Genomic DNA, 14,754 nt, shown 5'->3' with positions numbered 1-14,754 from the left:
GTTTTGTTTCTTGGACTTCTCTGCGTGTTTTGTTTAACAAATGGTCCAGAGCCCCTGGAGTCCACAAGCTAGTGATGCTCCCTCCTCTGGTGATGCTTCTTCCTTGGCTTCTTCTCTTTTTCACAAAAATAATGCATTTATTTTCATTGAACACCGCCTGCGTTTGGAAAGTATGTAAATTCTGGAATAAAAGAAGAAACTTCGAGGAAACTCTTGTTTCTGGGACTTCTCTGTGTGCTTTTTTTAACAAACACCCCAGCACTGCAGGAGTCTGCGTCTCATTGGTGCTTTCTCCCCTGGGGATGCTTCTTCCTTGGCAGAATATACTTTAGAATATACTTAGAATATACTTAGTCTTTACTAAGTCTTAAGTTTTCCATATGTCACCTTAAGTTTGCTTAAGGTATTGGGAGCATTTTGTAGCTGATGTGAAGGAATGTCCTGCAGCCCCTTCTCATTCCCTTCTTAATGAACACAAGCATCTGAACCCTTAGAGCAGCTGTCTTGGAGCAGAATCTCTGCAAGTGGGACTTTAACCCCCTCATACAGAGTACGTGGTGCATCCAGTTCCCATTTTCAAACTGAGTGTTCCAACCACTGTCCCATCATACAGCGCTGAGGCAATCTCTCCCTTATTTTCTGCAAAAAACAGTGCATTTTTTCGCTCCTGTTTCTGTGTGCCAAATGTAAATGAAGCCTCACAGAAATTAAACAGGAGGATGCTTTTGTCTTTCCACATGATCTGTCCTAAACTGAGAGAGTTTGAGTTGCCCGGACTAGGAAGGACTGGTCATGCACAGAAGGAGACCTCATGACACCTCCAAGAACTTTAAATGAAGATCCCTAACAAGTTTAAGTATCTCCAGCATTAGGCAGAAGCAGCTGATAAAAGACATCCAAGTCTTAGATTTGGACTGCTCCATCTAAATCATGCTTTAGGTACCTAACACACAGGTCAAGGATTTTAGAATCTGAATTTGTAGGCTCTTTAGATTCGCCAAGGATTCATTTTCCTTTGCTTCTCTTTAACATTTTTAGTGATCTATAAAAAGGCAAAACATGCAGAGGAAGAGAGTCTGTACTGAAAGCTCTCCAGAAAACGACACTGAGAAGATCTGTGGCTGAAGTAAACACTCTATGATTTTTATTGCTTGTTCATGTTGTTTTTTTTTTTTTTAATTTTCTAGGCTAATTAAATATTCAGTGTTCATAACTGTGATTACTCTACTTCTCTTCAGTCATAGTGTCCCTTAGAGCACAACAAAGGACTTCTCAGAAGTTATACAAAAAACTATGTCTGGATGGCATTCACAGAAATAGTGGTAATTGTCTTATCTGCCATTTTTTTTGCTTCTTTAGACTATAGATTTTAATTATGAAAACAGACTTAGCTGACATTCGAATATGTAGATCATACATTCCTACCCACGGACTAGTGGTCTGGAAGGTACAGCAAACCTCATCAGTTTGATAAGGCAGTTTTTTCCCACCTCAGACCCACTACAGAATTTGCATCTGATCCTTGCTGCAGTCTCAAGCCACAGAAATAATTTACATGATTACTTTTACAAAAGTTACGATCTCATAAGCTTCTTACATCTAGAATTGTGTCAGTTTTCTCTAATACTAACAGATGAGAAATGTTATTTGCTGCAGTGGTGCTAGCTATTGGGGATGTACGCATGGATACTGTAGTGAAAAAGGTAAAACCCAAGCAGAAGGGTCATCAGATTTCTAGATTATACAATACATGTTCTTTCCTTCCTAAGCTTTTTAATTGCAGTAATGTCACTTTTCTGTTTCTATTTTTTTTGCTTTGGTTACTTTTATTAAAGCAGAAAATATTTTGCTACCTATTGTTTTAATAGAAAATTATCAAAGAAACACAATATTAATGCCTAAGCAATGTCTTCTTGAATATTTTCTATTATTACATTTTCAGGTTTTACTGCGAGTTTTAAAACATTTTTTTTCTCTCCCATTATACATGTTTTCAGGCTGGATGAAGCAGCAGAGAAGGTGGAGGAGGGAAGGCACATGGAGCACCACATGCCATGGGATATGGAGAGTGCATGGCACACTCTGGCAGTAACAGAGCTATGACAGCTTTCGCCTCCCCTGCCATTTCCCTGGCTGGTGCTGTGCATCATGCCATGTGATCTCAAAGCTGCCTAATCCCCTCGTGATCATCATGCGTCTTTCTGCTCCTTTTGACCCATCAATGCACTGAACCTTTCTGTGGCTTTGCCTCACTCTGTGTTTATGAATACTTCTTCAGATGTCACACCAAGGAGCAAAACTCTGCCTCCAAACAGTAACTAAGAGCACTGAAGTACCTCCCAATGTAAATTTCTCTGATAAATAACCAAAATTAACCACCTAGACAATTATGACGTCGATACTAATGGGAAAGCACACATTTGAAGCTTGCCAAACAACAACTAAGTGGCTATAGTTTCTCATGAAACAATTTATACATCTGTTACATGAATTACTTGTTTAGTCTTCCAGTAATGTGGGAGGTTTTATTCCTTGGCTTAAAAAAAAATCTTGCAAAGTCATATTTCCTACTCCCATGTGGTTTATTATTATCATAGCAATGTATTTAAATTATAGTATAGACAAGAGGGTCAGGTATCCTTGGGCAGTCTCACCTAAAGACAGTAATATAATTCTCCAGCCTATAAGAATCTCCAGTTTTATACCTCAAGGAATTCTTTGTGGGTTCAGTCCCCCTGGCTCTGCCCAGTGTCTTTTGAGGTGTCCTTGCAGCATCCTTTCTTGCCTTCAGCTGCTTTTCCAGGATGACACTGGTCTTCTGCATATCTAGCGTTGCACCAACCAACCCTCTCTGGATGTCTGGGATTCTTTAAGGCGTCCTTAACCGCACAAAGCCTCTATGTGTGGACACACAAATTCAGTCTGTTATTAGCTAGTGGTGGGCTAAGTAATTAGACAGTGAAACCTAGAAATGATTGCGTTCACCCCAAAGAAGACACCTTGTGGCTACAGCGCTATATTGCTCCTCAGGGTTCATTAACTGCATCTACTTGGGATGAGACTCAGCTGTCTGAGCTTCTAGTGTGACTCAAGACGGACTTCTTGCACATCCTGCCTGACCTCCAGGAGGGCATGGGTTTTCCATAGATCTTGTGTAAGCCCCACCTAGGTGTCCTGGATACCATACGACATCTCAAATGCCACTAGACAACCTACATTTAAGCAAGTGAAGCCTTAGCTCTCTGAAATGGGAGCTTAAACATCTAGCATCCACATAGACACTTATATTTAGATGCGTTAATCTCCCATGAATCTGAGCTACAACACACTCTAATACGGACTAGAATAGAGTCCTTTCTAGTCATGATGTTGGCATCACCACTGTTGGAGTATATCACCCAGGGAAGACTTATGAAAAAGCTTCTGTTGCAGTTTTCTTCAGTTTCAGAATAAACTTGATGTTAACTCACTGTTCAGTCTTGAAAATGGACATTTTCTGACTAAGCGTAAGACAACAATTATACTTGAACTTTGTACTTGAACTTCTACTTTCAAAGAACACAGTTACTTAAATGAAACTTTACCTTAGCTTAAATCAAAGTATTCCACTTTTTATAATAGTATCTACTTCTTGTATCACTTTCCTGGGGGAAGGAGGGGACCAGAGCTGCCACCGCAGGCAGGGATGCTGCTGTGGGCTTCCCCTGCCCCCGCGTACGAGACAGTCTGCTCCCATTTCATCCCATCCCGTTCCATCTCGTTCTATCCTACCCCATCCCATCCCTTCACATCCACTCCCATCCCGTCCAGTCCCATCTCTTCCCATCCCATCCCGTACTATCCCACCCCGTCCCATCCCACCCCATCCCATCTCCTCCCATCCCATCCCATCTCCTCCCATCCCACACATCCCATCCCCTCTCCTCCCATCCCGCCCCATCCCACCCATCCCATCCCGTCCCCTCTCTTCCCATTCCGTCCCATCCCATCCCATCCCATCCCATCCCATCCCATCCCATCCCATCCCATCTCCTCCCATCCTACCCCATCCCACCCATCCCATCCCACCCATCCCATCCCGTCCCCTCTCTTCCCATTCCGTCCCATCCCATCCCATCCCATCCCATCCCATCCCATCCCATCCCATCTCATCCCATCCCATCCCGTCCCATCCCGTCCCATCCCATCTCCTCCTGTCCCATCCCATCCCACCCATCCCGTCCCCTCTCCTCCCATTCCGTCCCGTCCCATCCCATTCCATCCCATCCCATCCCATCCCATCCCATCCCATTCCATCCCATCAAGTCCCCTCTCCTCCCATTCCTTCCCGTCCCATCCCATCCCCTCCCCTCCCATCCCGCCCCATCCCCTCCCCTCCCTCTCCCGGGGCCGCCCCGCGGCGTTCGGAAGCTCCGCACCATCCGCTTCCCCCCCCGCCCCGGAAGAGGCGGGCAGAGCGGCGGCCATGCAGGTCTCCAGCCTCAACGAGGTGAAGATCTACAGCCTGAGCGCCGGCAGGAGCCTCCCGGAGGTGAGGGGGCGGCCCGGGCTCCGGGCGCACCGCGGGGGGGGGTCACACCGAAAGTGCCGTTCGAGCGGGAGCAGCTCAGAGTGCGCGGCTGCTGCCGCCCAGGCCCGGCGGACCCACGGCTTGGGGGGCTTCGTGGTGAGGAATGGTTAAACTGACCCTTCAGTGCACGACTTCTGGGGTTTTCATGGTGTGGAATGGTTAAACGGACCCTTAAACCCCAAAGGTTTGTAAGTTTTCGTGGTGAGGAATGGTTAAATTGACCCGTAAAACAGGATTTTGTAAACTTTAGTGGTGAGGAATGGTTAAACTGACCCTTAAAACCCAAAACTTTGTCAGTTTTAGTGGGGAAGAATGGTTAAACTGACCCTTAAAGTTCACAGATTTGTAGCTTTTCATGGTGAGGAATGGTTAAACTGACCCTTAAACCTCAAAAGTTTGTAAGTTTTTGTTGTGAGGAATGGTTAAATTGACCCATAAACCACAATTTGTTAACTTTAGTGGGGAAGAATGGTTAAACTGACTCTTAAAACTCAAAAGTTTGTAAGTTTTCGTTGTGAGGAATGGTTAAATTGACACATAAAACAGGATTTGGTAAACTTTAGTAGTGAGGAATGGTTAAACTGACCCTTAAAGTTCACAGATTTGTAGCTTTTCATGGTGAGGAATGGTTAAATTGACCCATAAAACACAATTTTGTTAACATTAGTGGGGAAGAATGGTTAAACTGACCCTTAAAACCCAAAAGTTTGTAAATTTTAGTGGGGAAGAATGGTTAAACTGACCCTTAAAGTTCACAGATTTGTAGGTTTTCATGGTGTGGAATGGTTAAATTAACCCATAAAACACAATTTTGTAAACTTTAGTGGTGAGGAATGGTTAAACTGACCTTTAAAACCCAAAACTTTGTCAATTTTAGTGGGGAGGAGTGGTGAAACTGACCTTTAAAACTTACACATTTGTAAGTTTCGTGGTGAGGAATGGTTACACTGACCTTTAAACCACACAACTTTATACTATAGTTTTTTGTGGTGAGGAATTGTTAAACTGACCCATAAAACATGATTTTCTGAGTTTTCATGGTAAGGGGTGGTTAAATTGACCCTTAAACCCCACCACTTCGTAAGTTTTCATGTTGCAGAACAGTTGAATTCACCCTTAAACCCCATGTCTTTATATTACAGTTTTTGTGGTGAGGAATTGTTAAACTAACCCTTAAAACCCACGACTTTGTATGTTTTCATGGTGCTGAATGGCTGAACTGACACTTAAACCCACAACTTCATAATATAGTTCCTGTGATGTGGAATGGTTAAACTGACCAGTGAAAATTTAAAACAAAAAATCAAGCAAAAAAGAATTAACGGCTTCGATGTCTTATATGGTCATTGGGCACTGGCAGAGGCTGCCCAGGGAGGTGGTGGAGTCGCCTTCCCTGGAGGTGATTAAGGAACGGGTTGATGAAGTGCTGAGGGACATGGTTTAAGGGAGTGTTAGGAATGGTTGGACTTGATGATCCAGTGGGTCCTTTCCAACCTGGTGATTCTATGATTCTATATAGTTCCCGACTTCTCTGGTTCCTTTATGAGTAGCAGGCTGAAGACTGATCTATGTATTTCCTTGCAGTGGCTCTCGGACAGAAAGAAAAGAGCTTTACAGAAAAAAGATGTGGGTGAGTTTTCCCATCACAGCGTCCTTGGCGATACTCGGCTGCACATCTACAGCGCGCAGGTCCAGAAGGAAACACTTTAGGAACTGATATAAGGAAGTTGCGCATAGCTCATGTTTTAAAAACTACAGAATTAAAGTTACAAATAGTTATGGTTAGAAGGCCACACCTAACTGTCTATGCAGCTTTGTAGCAGTAGAATATTACCAATATTGCCTTAAATCTCAGGCATTAAATATTGGGTTGTAGATTGTAAAGAAACATGGCAGATGAATTCCACATATCACTTATGATAAAGTTTAACTATAAGCTCTTCTGTGTGTATTACTTTCATCTTAGAGTACAAGAACATCATTGTTTTAGCCTAAACTTGTTATCCAAAATAAAATATGGCAGTTTACATACCATAAGTAGTGTTGTATAAAAATCCCAATCAATCCCCAAAATGCATAGAGTTAGCAGAAGGATGGAATGTGTTATACAGGGTTTTAGTAGTATAAACTATGAGATAAATAGTTGCTATTACATTATATGATTATTTGTTACATTGTTACCACCTCAGGATAAGCATTTATTTTGTGTGGAGGCAGCCAGGGTTAACAGAATGTATTAATCTACTTATAACATTTGTTAATTATTCTTAGAAGGGTTTTATATTTTAAAACAGTTTGAAAGATATTCCCTATATTCAATTAACTCAACCTGATTCCTTAAGAAACAATTACATTTTTTGGGCTGATAGAATAGAGCAACCTCTAAAAAATAATGCCTTTTTTTTTCTTACTTTACAGATATCAGAAGAAGAATTGAACTTATTCAAGACTTTGAAATGCCCACAGTTTGCACAAAGATTAAGGTATCGAGAGATGGGCAGTATGTTATGGCAGCTGGTGAGTTAACAAAGCGTCTCTCTGTAGCAGAGGCCAAAAGTACTCAAAAGTCTCGGTTTCAGGTAGAATTGATAAGAGTTCATTTTTAAATGAACAGAGTTTTGGGAGCTTAATCTTTAGATGAGATAGAGTGGCTGTCTCTATACTGTTATTGTGAAATGATTCTTTTTAGAATACAGATGTTCTTGGACTCATAGAATGGCTTGGATTGGAAGGGACTTTTGAAGATCAACTTGTCCAACCCCCCTGCCATGAGGGAGTTTGTAATACAGTTGAAAACCAAACTGTTTATAGTACAGTTAAAAATTATTTTGTTTTTATTGTGTATACATAAATTTGCTTTAAATAACTTCTGAACATCATTGTTTGAGTATTGTTTTAAACGGTAGAGGATAATGCTACATTTTGTAACTGTCAAAGCAGGATCCCAACATGAATACTTTAGTAGGTATTAATAGCATAATGAGACTTGGTCTTTCAGAGTTGCTGGAAGATTTTAAGTTCTGTATGATGTATCTGATAATCAGAAGAACTTACATACAAGTAGGATGCTTTCAGGCACCAAAAAACAGGCCATAAGGTTATCTTACTAAGGGGCATGTTTTTCCAGTCACAAAGACTTTGAGATCAGAATACTTAGAGTTGAAATGTAGTGAAGCTTGTATATGTAACACGTTATATTTTTTTAAAAAAAATGCCGTTATGTTATCTTTTTGTTTAATTTTTATGTTAAAGATCGAATTGTTCTTTCAGGAACTTATAAGCCAAGGATCCGCTGCTATGATACCTATCAGTTATCCCAGAAATTTGAAAGATGCTTAGATTCTGAAGGTTAGTATAAGCTGTGGCTGTTGGTATGTAATATCTTTTGTATATAATTGAGGTTGGACTCAAGTAGAAATTACCCTTCCTGTGCTGAGGGGAAAAGGTCATGTGGTCTTCATTTCTTGCATTTATTCCCCTTTCTCCTGCCTTCAAAGTTCTTTTGTCACACAGAGCGATGTAAGGAATGTAAGATACACCTTGAGGCAGTAAGTGCAGGGCTCAGAGAGTGAACGTGCCTGAAGGCTGTGCTTGGTTTGGGGAATGCTGTGTGCATACAATGGCTGTCAGTTCTCCCTCCTTTCCTCTTCTGTGGAGCTGTAAGGTAGGAGAGTGCACCATCGTTAACTGAAATGAGTTCTCACCATTTCCCACTGAAGCCCAAGCTCAGGAGGTGAGTTATGGAGTAAATTCCCTGAGAGTGGGTTAGTTTGTTTGTTTTCTTGGAAGCAGGGTACTTAGGGATAGGCGGTAGCATGGCCAAGGCTCTAATTACAGCTTATTTGCTACTAATTTGGAAGTAGAACAACTATGGTGAGGAAAGTAAGAAGGCATCTAGACAAGGGGAAAGGAAGAATCTGCTGGCAGTTAGGCTAGGGAAGGAGATTAGAGCTGCTATGGTTTTGAGTTTTAGAGTGTATAGATTTCAGGAATGGTGTGTGGGTGCTTCTGTTTTGGTTTGTTTTTTGTCAAAAGGCTGGGGTATTAGAAGACTGGTGGTTGAAAACTGGAACGTTGAGGTGACCAAAGCAGTGAGGGAATGAGCATAGAGTGGCCAAAGTCCTAAATTGTTACAGAAGAATGAAACCGATGTAACTGTAATGTCTGGGAAAGTGAGGTGAAAAATGAAAATTGAGAACTACTGAATTAGGTCAGGAAAAGGGGATTAGAGTTCAGTTGTGTTTCTCTAGGCCATGCCTCAGGACTACAAGGAGTCATGTAGGATGAAGGGACAGCACTACGACATAGTAAGAGAGTAGGTGGTAAGGGTCGGGGTTCAGAGAGGCTGAGGAGAGCAAGGTATGGCAAGAGTAAGACTCGCTTTAGAAGTGTATGAGTCATTGTAGTAGTAAATGCTTGCTGATAATTAAAGCTTAAAGTACTTTTTTCTTGAACTGGCATCTTACTATACTGTGAAAATATGTTTAATTTGAAAAGTAGCATAGAGTCACTTCAGGTAACTTTAAATGAGCTGCCTAATTTAAATTGAACCAATTTAGCTGAAGCAGCTACTCCCTATGTTCCCAACCCAGCTCATTTAGGCAAAGTTCAATATGTTGCAGTGTACAGCAGCATATTGCAGTGTCAAATTTGTGGGTTTTTTGAGCCTGTAAAATTTCTCTGTGGAAGTGCTGACCCCTTAAAAAGATCACGTGTGCAAGTTTGTGCGTAGCAGAGCCAAACTCGCATCGTTGTTTATCATCATTGACAGATTACCAAAGGCAGACCACACACTCACTGGAAACTTATTTGATTAGACCTTCCCCGAGCCAATAAATACATGGTTGAACACTGTGTTGAGAGACATGTCAGGTGTACAAGAACGATAAAAAGATTACAAGATGCTTCATATGTTTCTAAAGTTTTAGAAAACTACTTACTATTTTGCAAATAGAGTTATATAATTAAAGATTTTATCACAATGCCTGCATTATGCATTGACACGTGGGGAATACTTATATGACTAAAGGTTAGCATGAGTGTAAATGCTTTCGGGATTTATGCCAATGTTTGCAAATAAGTTTGCTTACTTAGTTGACTTAAAATTCTCTTCTCTCTCCTCTAGTGGTTACGTTTGAGATTTTATCAGATGATTACTCAAAGGTATGTTTAATGTTCTCAATGTAAAATGAAAAAAATTGTTTAATATGTATATTAAAATGCATTTTCATATATAGTAAAACGCAGTCAATCAACACAGCTTTTGGAACAGAGAAGTCTTTTTCAGAAGAGCAAACAGGATGAACAGTTTTTTTTGTACCTTCAAATATTGTTTATTTTCTTTGTCTCTGTGTTTTAATTTCTCCTACTACTCTTAAGTCTCATTGTCTGTAAAAGAGAAAAACTTCGGGTAATGATCTATCCTACAGACAGTGTGAGAAATGGAACTGGTTGTTCTTTCTAGGATAACATTTAGTCACGATCCCTTGTGGTCAGTGATACACAATGCTTGAGAGGTGGGAGAGCTATAGATGGTAGCCTGATTTTTCAGTGTTGTAGCCATGATGGCTATAAGCATATGAATGAGGCAAAAATTGTGGAAGGAAGTAATGTCTTTTTTCGTCCCCATGAAGTGCTGTACCTGGAGGGAACAGTTGAGTTCTTAAGACCATCAGCCCTTTTGCAGGCCCAGTAGAGTTAGAGCTTTTAATTCTGTTTAGCACCTTGAAAAGTGTTTGTCCTTGAAAGCTCATCTGCTTCCTGCAGCTGCAGCAGCTGGTGTAATAAAAGATGTTACCTTTTTCTGTAAGCTGTGCTATGCTGATTCATCGAAGTGTTATGTTCAAAATTAAATATGAAATTTAAGCATATGATTTTGCTGATTTCATTAAGACAAGTAATTTTATTTTTTTTTAGTTAAATGTTAAATTTTTTTTGAGAAAAAACTTTAGCATTTTCAGCATAGGTTTCCTTTAACAAATATTTGTTTGATCAGAGATGGTATCATCTAGCCTTCTAGCTTTAGTCTTTTCAAATATTTTTCCCTTGTGAGATTTCCAAGGATGTGCATGAATTCAAGTAGCAGAAGGTGACTGATACAGTAGCCTCCTGCTTGGCTGCCGGTGGCAGAATGTTTCTGATTATATAGACCAAGCAGTTATTTGGGAGACTGAGGAACACATTGTGTTCACAAATACGTTTCTGAGTGGTTATGAACACTAATGTTGTGTGTGTGTGTGTTCAGCTGAAATTGGTACTATACTTCAGACTGAAGCGCTACCTTCACAACTTAATGCAACCTTATTTTTAATTCTATATTCCTAAAACTTACCAAATCATTAGAAAGCAAACTAATTTTAAGGAGTTGTCAAAACATTATAATGTGTTATAAAGATGGAACAGTATTGGAGAAATTACCCTTGAAATGCATAGAATCATAAAAATATTGATTGGAAGGGGACTTTCAGCCATCATCTGATGCTTGAATTGGGCTGTTAAAAACTGCATGCTTGGGGGTCCTACAGTTTCACTGAATATATTGTTGCAGTGCTGCACTACCTCAATGTAAAAAAATTCTCCAACCTGCCCAGGAAAAGCTGAAATATTCACTGTTGCTACAACAAAGAATTTGACTTCTGTCATTTTTGTAACCGCACTTCAGTTGCTGGCTGCTATTAGGTTGTCATGCAGGGTGCTCTTTGCCTGACCAAACAAGCTAAGACTCTTCCAACCTTTCTTTGTACATTTTGCGTTCTGCCCGTTGTCTATCTCGGTAGCCCTCTCAATGTTCTCTGCATCCCTCTTGTATTGGTGAGCCCAACCCCTCATGCTGTAGTAGCGCAGACAAAATATCTTCTCCCCGTCTGCTTCTGCTATCCTCAAAAGGTCGTTTTTTAGGCTTTGAGGATTTCCACAGTGAAAGCACACTGTTGGCTTTCACTCCTGTTGGTATCCATAAGGCCAGTTTCACTTTTGTGCTCTCCTGTGTTTCACACTTAAAAGGTTTAGGCTTGGAATAAGTTTCAGGCTTAGAAGAGAGTGATGTCCTGGGTTTTTTTTCAGGTTTTTTTGCAAAAAGACACATTTCTGCTTATTTTTGCCATGTGTGGGTGGCTACACTTTTGCTACCCTGAGATGGTAGTTTTCTGTTAGTGACCAAAATTAATTTAGGATGAAGGAAGGACAAAGATTATTTATAGTGAGTTGCATGCACTGCTGGCAAAAGAGGACACAAGTGTCTTTAGGTCAAATATTGCAGAAATTTATCTTAAAATAAAAAAATATTAGAGGTAAGTCGATCATTAGATTATTTGGTTGCTTTGGCAACTATCAAAAAACTTTCTAAATTCTTTTTGGATAGATTAGGTGAGAAGAAAATTCACTTTTCTCCTTGAAAGCAGACTACATCATCTGTCTTCCTGGTAACAGGTTTTTGATGGCTTACTTGTAGTTAAGTAAGATATTTTTAATTTAAATGCTGTTTGTGTTCCTCTCATAGTTTATTGAGCGTCTGTACTGCATGAAGATGCTGACATTTATTCTTTTGTAATGATGATATAGAAAATATTTGATCTGGGCATTGATTCAAACAGATAAGTGAAGAGCTTTGCTGGTAAACCTCCAGTTAAAAGCATAAAGGTGCTGGGCACACAAAGGATTGATTGGGATGTATATGAAAAACATCATTGTATAACATCAGTTGTACAGCTGCATTTGTAATCTGGTGTGAAACCGTAGTTACACTTCTGAAACATGATGCTCTACTTGGTCTTGGACTAAGATGAGCGAGTCCATAACTAAAAGTTCAAACACTAGGGGGTTTGATATAAGAAAATGCATAACTAAGGAGGGACTTAATGATAAATAGGCATGAAGTACAAGCCCAGGTCAGTACTTTCACCATGTCTCGTAAGAGAAGAATATGCAGTTATAAAAATAAAGGCGACAAATTAAAAAGTAACTTTTGTACCTCACCTTTCTTGAGCTTCTCACCTTTAGTGGAGTTGCTATCAATGTAGGCTAGCACTAGAAAACTTAAAATCTTCTTTTTTTTACATGCTCTTAGAAGATGCATGGACTTTATCTAAGCTAAACTAACACTTCTCTAATCTAAGCTATATAGAGATGAGGCTCAGAGCCAAAACTTAGCCTGTGATTATCCGTATAATTTAGTTGTTCGCATGCATTGTGGCATGATTTTGGGCCAGGCCAAACTCCATCACACAGTGCCTGGACATGGTTTGAGGTACAGCGTGAGCGTAAGGGATGGTGGAGATGATGACGTCTCTGTTTGGAGTGGGTGGAATTCCGTTGTATGGATATGAGTTGTGCCATGTTAACTTGCCATCAGGATTGTAGGGGCAGGTTCTGACCTATTTTGTGTACTAGTATAGATCGTAGCCTTCTGGTAATGCCTTCTGTGGGCTCTTCCAGGACTGACTTGTATGTCTAAGTTTCAGAAAAAAACAGTGTTGGCAAGCAAAAAATGCACAGCGGTCGTTGGTGTCATTTATTGGAACCCTGCCGTGTGTCAGGACACACAGTACATGTGCTTGGTACCTATGAACATATTGGTGTCTGCATGGTGTTGTACCTGAAAGAAATTAACTGGTCTGGTGTCTGAAAGAAGTACAGGTGTTAATTTTGGTGCAGCGTAACACCGAGATGACTATCATACTCCTGGTTTCAAAGTCACTTGCAGAGTATCGCAGAGATTCTTGTGAATATTCATTTAATCTTTATTAATAAAGCACTTTATGTGGCTAGTGAGAACGCTAAAGCACTAGTAGAATCAAAATACTGAGGAATCAAAGTAATGCTCATATCTGGAGCTGCAAAAAGTCCAACAAAAATATTAGATTTTCAAGGCTGTTGGAGCTTCTTGCTCTTATCGTGAGTAAATTAACTTAGATTGAAACCCAGACAACATTGAAAACAATGCAGATGCTGTGGGAAGCATCTGTGGTTGCTCATCCTTTCTCCCCTAGATGAGGAAGACTATCAGACACTTGCAGGAAATCAGGCAGAAAAGCGTCCCAGATTTAATAACTCTCCAGTGCCTGTAAAAAGTTACCCAAGAGTTTAAAATCGATCATACTCTTCTCATCACAGAGGCAGCTATCTACTGTCTGAACACTGATTTTGATTTTACCTTCCACTCCTCGTCTCTCATGATTATTACCACCACCAACTACCAAGTGTTACCAACCACAGCTTGTTTTACACAAGATCACCTCAAGTCAGTTTAGTAGAAATGGTTTAAATGGGTTGTGATAAACCTGTTTGAGCTTGAAAAAAATCACTGGAGTTTGCGCTATAGGACAAGTTGAGCAGATCGTTACCTGCTTTTGTATGTTTCAGTTCTTTCTGTTTTATTTTCAGATTGTCTTCTTGCAGTGTGGCAGGTTTGTGGAGTTTCATTCGCAACATGGCCATTACTACAAGACAAGAATACCAAAATTTGGTAGAGATTTCTCTTACCATTATCCATCGTGTGACCTGTATTTTGTAGGAGCAAGGTATTGATTAAGTGCTTTATTTTGTTTTGCTTTTGTTAGCAATGTTTTCCAAGACAATGAATATTAAAATACAAGAAAAGTTAATAATTAGAAGAAATGGCAATTCCTTCCAAATTAATAATGGAGACAGTTTATGAAGAGTGGAAAAGATGAGAGGACTAAGATTATATCAGTTTCACATGCTGTTTTAAGATTTTTCTTCTTTGATTCTTAAACTGGTACATCATGTATTTGCAAATTTCTTACAGAAAATGCAGTTCAGTATATGTTTTAAAAGGTGTTCAGAATTTAAGAAAGGAAAATACAGAACTTTTTCTGTCTTGTTTGATGTTTTGTTGCTGTTAAAGCATGAATCAACTCACATAAAATATATAATTGAGTTTGTGAGAAGATGTAGTGAATATAAAATTAGATCTATAGGGTTTGAAACAAAATACATTGTGATTCAAGAAGTAATGTAAATCATAAGAAATTACAAGATCTTAAGGGAATTGATGCATCTTTTCCCTGAAAAAAAAAGAGGGATTGGTAAGATATTGCAGTGTAATAAATATCTTTGGTGAACGTGTACATTTTTCTCTGTATTTTTAACACTAAATACATGTCATGTATTACAATATGAAGTCTAAAAATTGTTTGTAAAATTAGGCTGTCAACAAGGATCTT

General features: G+C 39.8%; 1 protein-coding gene across 1 annotated transcript in view; it reads left to right on the top strand.

Annotated features, from left to right (window-relative positions):
- Positions 1-4,381: 4,381 nt before the first annotated feature.
- The window catches only part of NOL10 (nucleolar protein 10), a 51,045-nt gene continuing 40,672 nt past the window's right edge, over positions 4,382-14,754 (top strand). The window contains exons 1-6 of the mRNA XM_054063145.1: positions 4,382-4,531; positions 6,155-6,200; positions 6,989-7,087; positions 7,841-7,918; positions 9,696-9,733; positions 13,952-14,088. Of these exons, the coding sequence (XP_053919120.1) occupies positions 4,466-4,531; positions 6,155-6,200; positions 6,989-7,087; positions 7,841-7,918; positions 9,696-9,733; positions 13,952-14,088 (464 nt within the window). The 5' untranslated portion in view covers positions 4,382-4,465. The remainder of the gene's footprint in view (positions 4,532-6,154; positions 6,201-6,988; positions 7,088-7,840; positions 7,919-9,695; positions 9,734-13,951; positions 14,089-14,754) is intronic.

This window comes from Cuculus canorus, chromosome 3 (genome assembly GCF_017976375.1).
Source record: "Cuculus canorus isolate bCucCan1 chromosome 3, bCucCan1.pri, whole genome shotgun sequence".
NCBI classification, from domain to species: domain Eukaryota; kingdom Metazoa; phylum Chordata; class Aves; order Cuculiformes; family Cuculidae; genus Cuculus; species Cuculus canorus.
Note: the sequence above shows the minus strand (reverse complement) of the source record. Positions and strands in the feature narration are given on the sequence as shown.